General features: G+C 43.7%; 1 protein-coding gene across 1 annotated transcript in view; it reads left to right on the top strand.

Moving 5' to 3' along the window:
- PALD1 (phosphatase domain containing paladin 1) overlaps window positions 1-12746 on the top strand; it is a gene marked incomplete in the record, with an annotated part of 1459376 nt that overhangs the window by 938583 nt on the left and 508047 nt on the right. Inside the window, 1 exon segment of the mRNA XM_044056896.1 lies at window positions 2962-3102. Within this exon segment, the coding sequence (XP_043912831.1) occupies window positions 2962-3102 (141 nt within the window).

The following is a 12746-nucleotide window of genomic DNA, read 5'->3' on the forward strand; positions in this document are numbered from 1 at the left end:
AATTACAGAACCAGCTGATACTGCCAACATCCTGGCAGATAGGTTCAGTGCTAACTTTACCCCCCCTCTCACCCCTTAAAGGGCCCATATCTATACAGGAAGAATGCAGAGTTCCTGTAGTCGCAACTACGCAGGTAAAAGCTGCACTCTTTAAAGCCAAAAACACAGCATCCATGGGACTGGTCAACATCCCAGGCTGCGTTTTACACAAACTTCAGAACAAACTGGCTCCCCACCTAAGCACCATGTTCAATAAAAGCCTCGCATCAGGCTTTGTGCCCACTGAATGGTGCACAGCAACAGTTATCCCACTCCACAAAGGGGGAGCCACCACTGATCCTGGGAACTATCGCCCTATTAGCCTGACGAGCCTGGTCTGCAAGGCCATGGAACGTATCATCATGGAACTCATAAACAAAGACATTGGTAACCTCCAAACTCTGGATCCCACCCAGTTTGGGTTTGTGAAAGGCAGATCATGCCTCCTGAAGGCAGTCACCAAAGCCGCAGATGAGGGTAAGGTGGTTGAAACAGCCTATCTTGACCTCGCCAAGGCTTTCAACACCATCCCCCATTCTGAAATTATAGCTAAACTCACTAAACTAGGTATAAATCCTTACATCACAAGATGGGTTGCCAACTGGCTCACTGACAGAACCCACACTGTAAAAGTTGCAGACTACAAATCTGACCTCAAACCAGTGACAAATGGAGTTACCACAGGGTTCAGTCCTGGGACCTCTCTTGTTTGGTATCTACTTCTCTGAAGTACAAGCTAACAAAGTTCGCAGATGACTGCAAACTAGGAGCCATAGTCAAGTCCCCAAATGATGTGGACATCCTACAGAAGGGCCTCGGTGAGACAGATGCCTGGTATCAAAGCCATGGCCTCAAGCTCAGTGCCAAAAAGTGCAGTGTCATCCCCTTTGGTAAAAACTCTGTACCCATGAACTACCACATAGGCAGCAATCTACTTAACACTGAATGTGTGATGAGACCTTGGGACCCAGGTGGACAGTAGTCTCTCCTTTGATAGTCACATCGCCACAGTAGTCAGGAAGTCCTTCTACATGGCACACCTCATCATAAAAGGGTTCTCATCCAGGAAAAAAGAGGTCATTGTTCCCCACTACTCGACACTCATTAGACCCATTATAGAGTATAATGCCCCTTTTGGAATGTACCTCACAAGACATCTGCAGCAGCTGGAAAGGCCACAGAAGTACCTCACAAAGAGGATTACTGGCCTCAAACAAATGCCCTACACTGACCGTCTCAAATAACTTCAGCTTTACTCCGTAGCATATCACCTACTCCGAGGTGATCTCTACTTAACATATAAAGCTATGTCAAACCCAGAGCTGCTGGAGATGCTACACCTAAAGAAATCCCAATCCCACTGAGCTACATGCTCTTGGGACCTAAACCTTGTCACCACAATAAACAGGACATACTGGAGGGATAGATTCCTGTCCCAGAACAGGCTACCCATCCATGTCAAGCAAAGTTCTTCATTAGCACTCTTCAAGAAAAATCTTGAGTGGATGGGAAATAGGAAATACACCCCGGGGATCACTTCTGTGTGTCTGCTCGACAGTGGCACAGGAAAATAATTTTCTTGGGTGGTGTAAGCCAGGGAACCTTGTTGGCTAGGTTTATGTAGGCCCTTGGGCCGATAGCCTAGTACCTACCTATGAGAATGATTCAATTTATCTGTTTTTGAGTGAAATGGCACAGGCACTATATACTCCACAATTACAATTAAGACTTGTGTTCTCTGTGCCCTTCTTACTGTACTATTTGAAATATATCCCTACTGAAATTGCAGTAACTGAAATTTTTGAATTTCTAAAATTTCAAAAATGGGAATGTCCATGTTGTTATTTTCAGTCCCTCCTGCACCTCCATGTAGGGCTTTGCTGTATACCATCTGCTTCTAGATATGCTGTCTCTAATTTCTTTATACCTTGTTGAAAGGAACATATCACAAACCCCATTTCTGAAATTTTGGGATGAAGTTCAGTCCCTCAAAATTACAATAGGCATGTGTTAGGGCATCCTGTGGAAATTTCAACACTTTGTTTCGAATGGGTTACCTACTGAAATTTTGCTGTTGGACAGTGTTATATGTTTAATTATACAATGACCCCCCCCATTAATATTCCAAAGCATGATTACTGATTGGCCAGCATACCTGTTGTAAATCCCACAATATACCAACGGAAAAAGGTCCGGTCGCCCGAACTTTTTTCCGTTGGTATAAGGTGTCCAAAACTTTTTTTTTTTTAATAAAAAAAAAACAAAAACTGAGCAGCGGAGACTCTCCTCTCCGTTGCTTCCGTTTCAAAGCATTGATGTACTGGGTATGTATGCGTGGGGCGTATGTCCCATATGCATGCGCAGTACCTCAAAACAAGGAAGCAGTGTACCCCAACCAGTGGAAGAACATTAATGCGGCGTTATACAAAGACATAATTTAAGAAAAGTTTTTTTTTTCTTAAATAATGTCATTGTATAATAGCAATAACCAACTCCGTGGTTGTGGTATATTGAAGATTTACCCACGGCTGGCTTTATTTAATCACTCGGGCTTCGCCCTCATGATTAAACCACACAAACCATGAATAAATCTTCAATATAGCACACCACGTCATCGGCTAGATGTGAGACTGAGGATATTAGGGAATCAGGCAGTGGCAAAAAGTTAATTTAAGCAGGAGGAAATTTCCTACCAGGCTTCTTAGCACAGTTGGCTTATAGAAGTTAACTGTGGGCAATTCATACTAAATACATAGGGTGCTTTCAGCAGAAATCGGTTGCACAGAGAGCCAGTAAGATAAGTTAAAATTTAGTAGTATGGGATAGTCATGTGCAGTATGCAAGCATCTTACAGAGCAGATCTGTAAATTTGCAAAGAAATATGTTAAATAGATGCCTTGTACTTGTTCATCCTTAATTCAGGTTGTGATGCAGCTGGTGAGATTGTTACCTGATGGGAACAAAGTGAAGAAGGAAGTTGACATGGCATTAGATGCAGTGAGTGAGACAATGACGCCTATGCATTATCACCTGCGAGAAATAATCATCTCTACCTACAGACAGGTAAGAGCCCACTTAAGGGCTGCAGATAATATCTCTGAAAAATGCAGACAGGACTGAAAATCTTGAACATGTACGACTGTCAAAGTGCAAATGACATTGTAATGTTATCTTGCATGGATAAACCTGCTGTTGAAAAATGCCTTGGTAACTAATATTCAGGATATATTTACAATATGTTACTTTTATTGTTGTAAATCTGATCTGAGCACTTCTCTGCATATACACAGTCATGCTTGCTCACAGTTACTCATATTAATTGTCATTATGGTTAGTATTGTATAATTTGCTTTTTTGTTCCTTAAAAGCTCATCAGTAGCCATTACTTCCATACCCTATCATTGCTAGATGCTCTACTGAATGACGTCTATATCCCATCTAGGTATACAGAACAACCATGAGGCCTACAAAAATAGCCAACACTTATAAGGTGGAAATAGAGTGTAGGAAATCATTCCAATATAATCCCTTTGAAAATCTGAAAGATTTCTTATCCAAGAAAGGGATGCATGGTGGCTCAGTTCTTATTGCTTGGGCCTCACATTTCCAAGAGATGAGGTTCAGTCATGACCTCTGGTCTTCATTCTTATACCACTTGCATGTTCTCCCTGTGTTTCCATATGTTTTATCCAGGTACTTCAGTTTCCTCCCATCGTTCATAAACATGCTGGTCGACTGATGTGTTTTTGCTCAGATAAGGTATGCATAAGTGCTAACAAAGAGCAGAGCCACAGCATAATGAACAGACAGATAGCTGGCTCATTTATCGCCTGCTGCTGTGCCTCAATCTGGCACGCCTAAGTTGTAAACTGAGTTGAGAAACAAAGAAAATGTCCATGGCCCATTCTCTGATCAAGGCTCCTCACCTTTCTAAAGAAAAAAAAAGAAAATGTTTTAAACTTTTAAAAATGTATACATGAAGGACTGAAGCAAGACCTTAAGTCTTGACTGCAAAAGCAGTATCAGATTTAATTTCTGTACTGGCATGCTGATCATGTCCCCTGACACCTTGCACCTGGGTTGGCTATCCCCTTTGTCGCACCCTAGCTGTGTTGCTGATGATGTAGCTGTACCTTCACAAAATGGCAATCACAGTGCAAGTGTGCAGACTGTGGTGTGACAGGTCATGTGACCCAGTACCTTTGGCATGTTGGTGGCACGCTTGCCATGGTTTGCATTCGTGCATGTTAATATATGCAACAATGGCACAGCTGAGAGCCCATATAAAAACTGTGCAACAAAGTGCAAATTATTTATCTTATAAATAAAAAGAAACTGGATTAATAGGATAGTCAGAAAGTGTGGGGGGGGGGGCAAGCAAAAAGCACACAGAAGGATAATGGAAAAAGAAGAGTGGCATGGGGAGAAGGCAGGTATTTTATTTATTTATTTATTTATTTGTGGGACAACTGCCTCTGTGAGAACAAATTTTGAGAGAACAACAAGATGATGGAGAGTGTAGGAATGGCACCAGGAGCACACACGATCTCTCACGTGCACACACCAGCACAGTAGTGCTGATATACTTGATTGGGGACCCTCGTGCGATAAGATGGGGAATAAGGCTAAGGACATGACTGTCCTGTGCTCCCTGTTACAGCTGTGTAAGACACTGACAAATGTTATGGAGGGTGTCCGGTGTGTGTAGAATGGACAGGAAATGATAGAAACAGAAAATAATTAATCCATACATATGAAATATACATCCCTGTAAATAACAAGTGCATGTGGCAAATGTAGTGATTTGTGGAACAGATCGGCACAGTTTAATGTATATGAGATGCATAACAATAACAATATAAAGAGAGAGTGGACAGGTAATTACTGCTGTACTGGACCAGCTGGAAAATAAGCCTCACTGTAGTGGAACAAAGCTTCATTGCAGTTGGCACATCCATACCATGCCAGGAGTAGAAGGCACAGCAAAGGACACAGTTTGAAACATTTTTTCAAATGAGATTACCGTCTGACAATGACTGTGAGCACATATACAGTGGTAATTGCATAATTTTGAGGGAACAAGCAGTACAGTTCTGTAGTACTACAAAGGTGAAAAACAGTCTGCACTAGTACATTTAGGAGCACTACGTTTGACATGCAAATGGCACTGCCTGGAATAACTAGCACAAGTAAGGGCAGTAGCACAATTAGAAATAGATTTAAAGCCATCCAGCAGTCCTACAAACATGAAAATATAGACAGTGGTTAGATGTTAAAACAGCATTGCAATACTTGTCAGTGCTGGGGTAAGCGGGTGAAGCTGAGATATACGGATTAGTCAGCAGTATGGTACATATACCTCAGAGATGTACAGATTAGTCAGCGGTATGGTACATGTACCTCAGAGATGTACAGATTAGTCAGCAGTATGGTACATATACCTCTGAGGTGTACAGATTAGTCAGCAGTATGGTGCATGTACTTCAGAGATGTACAGATTAGTTGGCAGTAAGGTACACGTACATCCGTATGGTACATGTACATCAGAGGTATGCGGATTAATTATCAGTATGGTACATGTACATCTGTATAGTTCATGCACATCAGAGGTATATGAATTACTTAGCAGTATGGTACATGTACCTCAGAGGTATGCAGATTAGTCAATAGTATGGTACATGTACATCTGTATGTTACATGTACATCAGAAGTATACGGATTAGTCAGCAGTATGGTATACGTACATCAGTATGTTACATGTACATCAGAGGTATACAGATTAGTCAGCAGTATGGTACACGTACAGCTGTATGGTACATGTACATCAGAAGTATACGGATTAGTCATCAGTATGGTACATGTACATCAGAGATATACAGATTAGTCAATAGTATGGTACACGTACATCCGTATGTTACATGTACAGCAGAGGTATACAGATTAGTCAGCAGTATGGTACACGTACATCAGTATGGTACATGTAGATCAGAGGTATATGTATTAGTCAGTAGTATGGTACATGTACATCAGAGGTATATGGATTAGTCAGCAGTATGGTACGTGTACATCAGAGATATAGATATTAGCAGTATGGTACATGTACATCAGAGATGTACAGATTAGTCATCAGTGTGGTACATGTACATCAGAGGTATACAGATTAGTCAGCAGTATGGTACACATACATCCGTATGGTACTTGTACCTCAGAGATATATGGATTAGTCAGCAGTATGGTACATGTACCTCAGAGGTATACAGATTAGTCAGCAGTATGGTACATGTACATCAGAGGTATACAGATTAGTCAGCAGTATGGTACACGTACATCAGAGGTATACAGATTAGTCAGCAGTATTGGTACATGTACCTCAGAGATCTACAGATTAGTCAGCAGTATGGTACATGTTCATCATAGGTATACAGATGGTCAGCAGTATGGTACATGTTCATCAGAGGTATACAGATTAGTCAGCAGTATGGAACATGTTCATCAGTGGTATGCGGATTAGTCAGCAGTATGGTATACGTACATTAGAGGTATATGGATTAGTCACTATGGTACATGTACATCAGTATGGTTCATAGGTAAGTACTAGGCCATCATCCCTAGGGGCCTATACAAGCCTAGCCTTTCACCACCCAAGAAAATTATTTTTCTGTGCCCCTGTCAAGCAGAGCCACAGTAGTGATTCCTGGGGTGAATTTCCCATTTCCCGTCCAATTGTCAAGATTTCTGTTAAAGAGGGCTAATGAGGAGCTTCGCTTGACATGAATGGGTAGTTTGTTCCAGAGCAGGGGAAGTCTCTGGGACAGGAATCTTATCCCTCCACCATGTTCTGTTTATTGTGGTGACAAGGTTTAGGTCCCTGGAGGGTGTGGCTCGGAGAGATTGGGATTTCTTTAAGTGCAGCATATCCATCAAATGTTTGTAGTGTTTCACTGTTGCCGTCATCACACTTGGGTTATCTGCCTGCAGGCAGCCCCCAGTTGGCCCGAATACCAGAGTCTTTGGATTTCTGCATCGGATGCTAACGCTTCTTCCATGACGTCAGGTCATCAGGGGTATGAAACAGGCAGCTGGCGCCATTACATCAGCTTTTCTTACCGAGCAGGAGCCTGAAGCAGAAGCAGTTTTTGTTGGTCAACCGCTACCTGAAATTTTCATTTTTCGAGTTTGTAATCCTGAAGTCTTCTAAAGCTAAGTACCCCATTGGGGATCCTTTTTTCTTGCTCTAACCGATGTCAGAAAAAGTTAACAATTGCCTTGCCTGTGGAAAGCAAATACCTCACAGAGATTTTCATTCTTACTGTGTCACCTGTTTACGCCCAGACCACGACGTCCCTCGCTGTCAGGTTTGTGCCTTGTTTAACGCCTGAAATATTCGTCGTTGGGCTATCTTTGTTGCTAAATTCTTTTGCTCTCATTCTCCGTATTCCAAAATGGCTTTGATAACCCATCCGACTATTGATCTTACGAAAAAACATAAAGATAAAGACCGAGACAGACTGCATAGGTCCAAAACTGCTGACAGCACTTCCATTAAGCTAGTCGCCAGTCCACTGGTACTCCGTGAGGAGCCTTCGCAGCCCCTGATGCCCGCTTCTACAGATTGACAGGCCTCTGCTGAGACCTATTTGGAGTCCGGTATGCTGCGAGATGCTTCTTCGACTATGGAACCTGTGGATGTCTCTACCTCGGATGGGTCCAGAGCCGCTGTGCAGGCACTGGCTTCTGAGGGTGTATTCTGACCTACCGATGTTCGAATTAAACCGACAACTTCATTTTGGCTAAAACTACTGAGTTTGAGGCCCAGAGTACGCACTACTCCTAGAAAACAGATGACCAAAGTGCGACCAAAGTGCATGCTGAAGCTCCCATGCCACAAAAACAAATGCATAGAATGGCTGACGACCTTATTACCCTAATTAGGGGAAGCCAGCCTTCCCCTACTAAGAGACAAAGAATTGAGTTACTTTCTGATTCTACAGACCAGGAGTCTGATGACTCTGACCCTTCTGATTATCAGGACATGCCCTTATCAACCTATGAGGATTCTGATGCTGGGGAATACATTCCCTCTGCCTCCCCTCCAGAGGGCTTTTCTTTTGGTGAAGCCTTGCATACTTTGAGAGCATTTCCACTGGGAATGCTAGGACTACCCTCAGCCCAAAAAGAGACTTAGAGAAATTTGCGTTGCCTCAGCACAGGCCTCTAGCTATACCCCCCTGTCCTGGATATTGTAGATGATGTTTTTATGGAATCCAGTCTTACTCCAGATACTTTACCCCCGGCCCCTAGGAAACCTGACAGGTACTACAGAGTACCTGATTTCCACAAAATTCTCTTCAAGAATCCTGCCAGATCCAGAGACCATTTCCCAGGGACCTAAAGATATTAAGGCTACTACAGCCAAAAATTCTACCCCTTCAGACAGAGATTCCAGAGCTTTAGACAGATGGGGTAAGAAGGTATATACCTCTGCAACTCTTACCATCGGGGCATTGATATGTCAGTTTCACATGTTGAAGTACCAGCAGCATATTATGGAACTAATTAAACAAAAAAATGGTGTTACTTCCAGATTGTGCAGAAAATAAAGATTTACAAGAGCTAATGCATTCTGCTAACCAAGTTAGTAAGCATACTTTGCAGTGTGACACTGATGCCCTAGAAGTATCTTGCAGGGCTGCAGTCACTGGTTTTGTACTGAGAAGGCATGCTTGGCTGAAGGAACAAACCTTGCCAAATCATGTCAAATCCAATTTACTAGATGCTCCTTTAAATAAGGATTGCTTATTTGGCACCAAAGCAGAAGAGGTTCTTAAAAAGATGGAAGAACGAGCTAAATCTATGCAAACGGTTAAAGAATTCTTACAAGTGCAACCATTTAGATTTAGTAGGCGTTGGCCTTCTAAAAACTGGTCCTTTCCAGCCCCTCCCAGGACTTCTCAGACAAAACCCAGGGGAGACAGGCCACTCAGACTAGTGTCAGGGTATACAGAGATCTAAACAATGGAGTGTCCCCACCTCAAAAACAGGGAGTGGTATGCCGCCCTCTTTTGGAAAAAGTTCACAGTGACTTCTCAGTTATCCTTCCCAGCCCTGCCCAATTACTTGTGCCCCTAGGAGGAAAAGTTGCCCTCATGCAAAACACTGGATGTCCATTACTCAGGACAAATGGGTCCTAAACATTATATCCCAGGGGTACAGATTCTACTTCCATACACTGCCAACCCAAAGCAGTTTTCCAGACCTTCCTCCATATCAGTGGGCAGAGGCTCAAAAGCAAGTACTTTCCCTGCTCAATATCAGAGCTATTCAGCCTGTTCCAGTAGAACAAAGGGGACAGGGTTTCTACTCCAGGCTTTTCCTGGTGCCCAGAAAAGACGGCTCTTGGCACCCAATCCTGGATCTGTCAGCTCTCAGCACCTTTCTGGTGGTCCCAAAATTCAAGATGACCTTTCTGGTGGTCCCAAAATTCAAGATGCTTACCCTGCAACAGCTTCTCCCTATGCTAGCCAAGGATACGTGATTAGTCACTCTAGACCTAAAAGAAGCGCATCTACACATCCCCATAATCAGTTTTCTGCACTTCCCTTTGGCTTATCTACTGCACCCAGAGTATTCACAAAGTGCCTGGCTCCAGCCATTACATACTGCAGGCAGAGAAATATCCACATTTTCCCATACTTGGATGACTGTCTGATTCAGGCAGTCAGTCGGGAATTGCTACTTCAGCACCTGGCATTTGTAAAAAACCTTCTCACTTTATTGGGGTACACCATCAACGAAAATAAATCACAACTGGTACCCAGTAAAAAGATTGTATTCCTGGGAGCAAGCTTGGACACAACTTTCCAGATGGCATTTCTCACTTCAGAAAAAACAGGTCTATCTGACAAACTACTTCAAACAAATCGCCACCAGAACCCATCTATCTGCAAGACAAATACTGCAAGCCCTAGGGTTCATGGCCTCATGTATTCTGCTAAGTCCATATGCAAGACTGCATATGAGGAAACTTCAATGGTACTTAAAAAGTCTTTGGTGCCAGCATTCTCAGGACCTGGAAACAGTCATTCCAATCATACCTTGTCTAAGGGCAGAGTTCCTTTGGTGGGAAGAAGCACACAACCACAACAAGGGACTGCTTTTCACTCAACTCCTTGCCGCCCAAACCCTGACAATGCATCAGGCTATGCATGGGTGGCTCACATGGCAGGCAAATGCATTCAGGGCCACTGGAGCCCAGCCCAGAGTCTCCTGCACATCAATCAAAAAGAGATGCTAGCTGTACAGAATGCTCTGACAGCCTTCAAATACCTAATCCTTCCAGGACAACTGCTGATAAAAACAGACAACACAACAGTTATGTGGTACATAAACAAGCAGTGGGGAACCCATTCTTACCTACTCTGCAGGTTAGCCATGGCCCTGTGGAACACAGCCTTGAGCAACCAAGTGCATCTACAAGCTCAATTCCTGCCAGGCAAACAAAATTCACTGGCACACGACTTAAGCAGAAATCTCCTAGACCCACATAAGTGCAAATTGGAAACCAGAGATGGGGGACACCAGTGGTGGACCTATTTGCCTCCCCTGAGAACCACCATTTGAGCAAATTCTGCACCAGGAACCCTCACAACAGGGACTGGAAAGTGGATGCCCTATCCTTTCAATGGGAAAACCTCTCCATTTATGCCTTTCCCCCTTTGCCCCTCCTCTCAAAAGTACTACTCAAGGTAAAACAGGACAGGCCAAGGGCAATTCTTATTGCCCCAGACTGGCCATGCCAACACTGGTACCCACTCTTGCGCAGTCTGACAACAGCGCCACCCTGGCACCTTCACCAGAATCCTACCCTGCTGTCACAGCAGGAGGGACAGATTTGGCATCCACAATTGCAATCCCTAAACCTTGCGGCCTGGCTTATCCCTTGAATACTCCACCAGCAGCCCTCCGCAAACAGGTGCTGGACGTCATTCTTGAAGCCAGAAGGCCTAGTACTAGGAAATCCTATGCTGAAAAGTGGAAAAGATATTGTTCTTGGTATCAGTCTCAAGGGAAGGATACAGCAGTGCCCTCCTTACCTCTAATCCTGGATTACCTAGCAGAGCTACTCCACAGAGGCCTATCCTTCTCCTCCATTAAGATTCATGCCTCTGCCATCTCAGCTCATTGTAATATTGAACCACCTCTATTTTCTCACCCTGTCATTAAACAGTTTCTGAGAGGTGCTAACAACGTAAGACCCCCTAGGAGAGCACCTACCCCTGCATGGGACCTTAATTTTCTACTGGAAAAGCTCACACTTTTCCCTTTTGAACCTTCAGCAGAGCTAAAATTCCTGTCTTGGAAAACAACCTTGCTTTTAGCCATAACTTCAGCAAGAAGAGTGTCTGAGTTATAGGCACTAATGTCTCTGGAACCCTTCATTATTTTCCATGCTGACTGGGTTTCCCTCAGGACTAACCTGTCCTTTATGCCTAAGGTGGTGTCCAGTGTGGCTCTAAACCAATCCATCCATTTACCAACCTTCTTCCCTAACCCCCAGAATAAAGGGGAAAGGATCCTGCACTCTTTGGACGTGCACAGACAGCTCAGGTTCTACCTTGACAGGACTAAACCTTTCAGAAAATCTGACCAGCTGCTAGTCAGCTTTGCTACAGGGGCAGAGGGTAAGGCCATTTCAAAGCAAACTGTTTCCAAATGGATAGCACACTGCATCCATTTCTGCTACAAGCACCATGGAAAAATTACCCCACAGGGGATCAGACCACACTCCACTAGGGCTACATCCACCTCTACAGCATTTCTGAGGGGAGTCCCTACCAGGGACATTCTGGAAGCTGCAACCTGGAGTTCTATTCACACCTTCACCAAGCATTACCATTTACCAATCTTTTCTAAATCCAGAGCTGGATTTGCTACAGCAGTCTCGCAAGGCCTACTAGCCAACCCTAATGCCTCTTGATGCCTCCACCCTTCCTCAGCTTTGGGAATCAACCCAAGTGTGATGATTGCAACAGTGAGACACGAAGAACATAGTACAGTTGTGTTCACTTATCATAAATGTAGATGTTTGAGTGTATTCACTGTTGCAGTCCTGGTTTCCCTCCCTCCAGCCCCCATGGCTTTCTCTGTCTTTCTACCTCTCCTCTCTATGGCCATTCCTAATGGCATTGATATTTACTTTTTACTGATGGCGTTCCCCACCATATACTAGCATCCCATTTTGGGGGCTTCTGATATTTGGGGCAAGAAAAACTGATGTAATAGTGTTGGCTGCCTGTTTTATACCCCTGAGAAACTGACATCATGGAAGAAGCGACAGCATCCGATGCAGAAATTCTAAGACTCTGGTATTCGGGTCTACTGAGGGCTACCTGTAGGCAGATAAACCCAAGTGTGATGACTCAACAGTGAATACACTCTAACATCTACATTTTGGTTAAGTGTACACAACTGTACTGTCTGGGTTATACATGGCTTTGTACATTAGGCAGAGGTCGCCTCGGAGTAGGCGATATGCGACGGAGTAGAGCTGGAGTTTTTTGAGATGGTCGGAGTATGGCATCTGTTTGAAGCCAGTAATCCTCTTAGTGAGGTATTTCTGTGGCCTTTCCAGCTGTTGCAGATGTCTTGTTGAGGTACATGCCAAATGGGGCATTGTACTCTATGATGGGTCTAATAAGGGATGAGTA

The sequence above is a fragment of the Protopterus annectens genome, chromosome 14.part0 (genome assembly GCF_019279795.1).
Source record: "Protopterus annectens isolate FY-2018-M chromosome 14.part0, PAN1.0, whole genome shotgun sequence".
NCBI classification, from domain to species: domain Eukaryota; kingdom Metazoa; phylum Chordata; order Ceratodontiformes; family Protopteridae; genus Protopterus; species Protopterus annectens.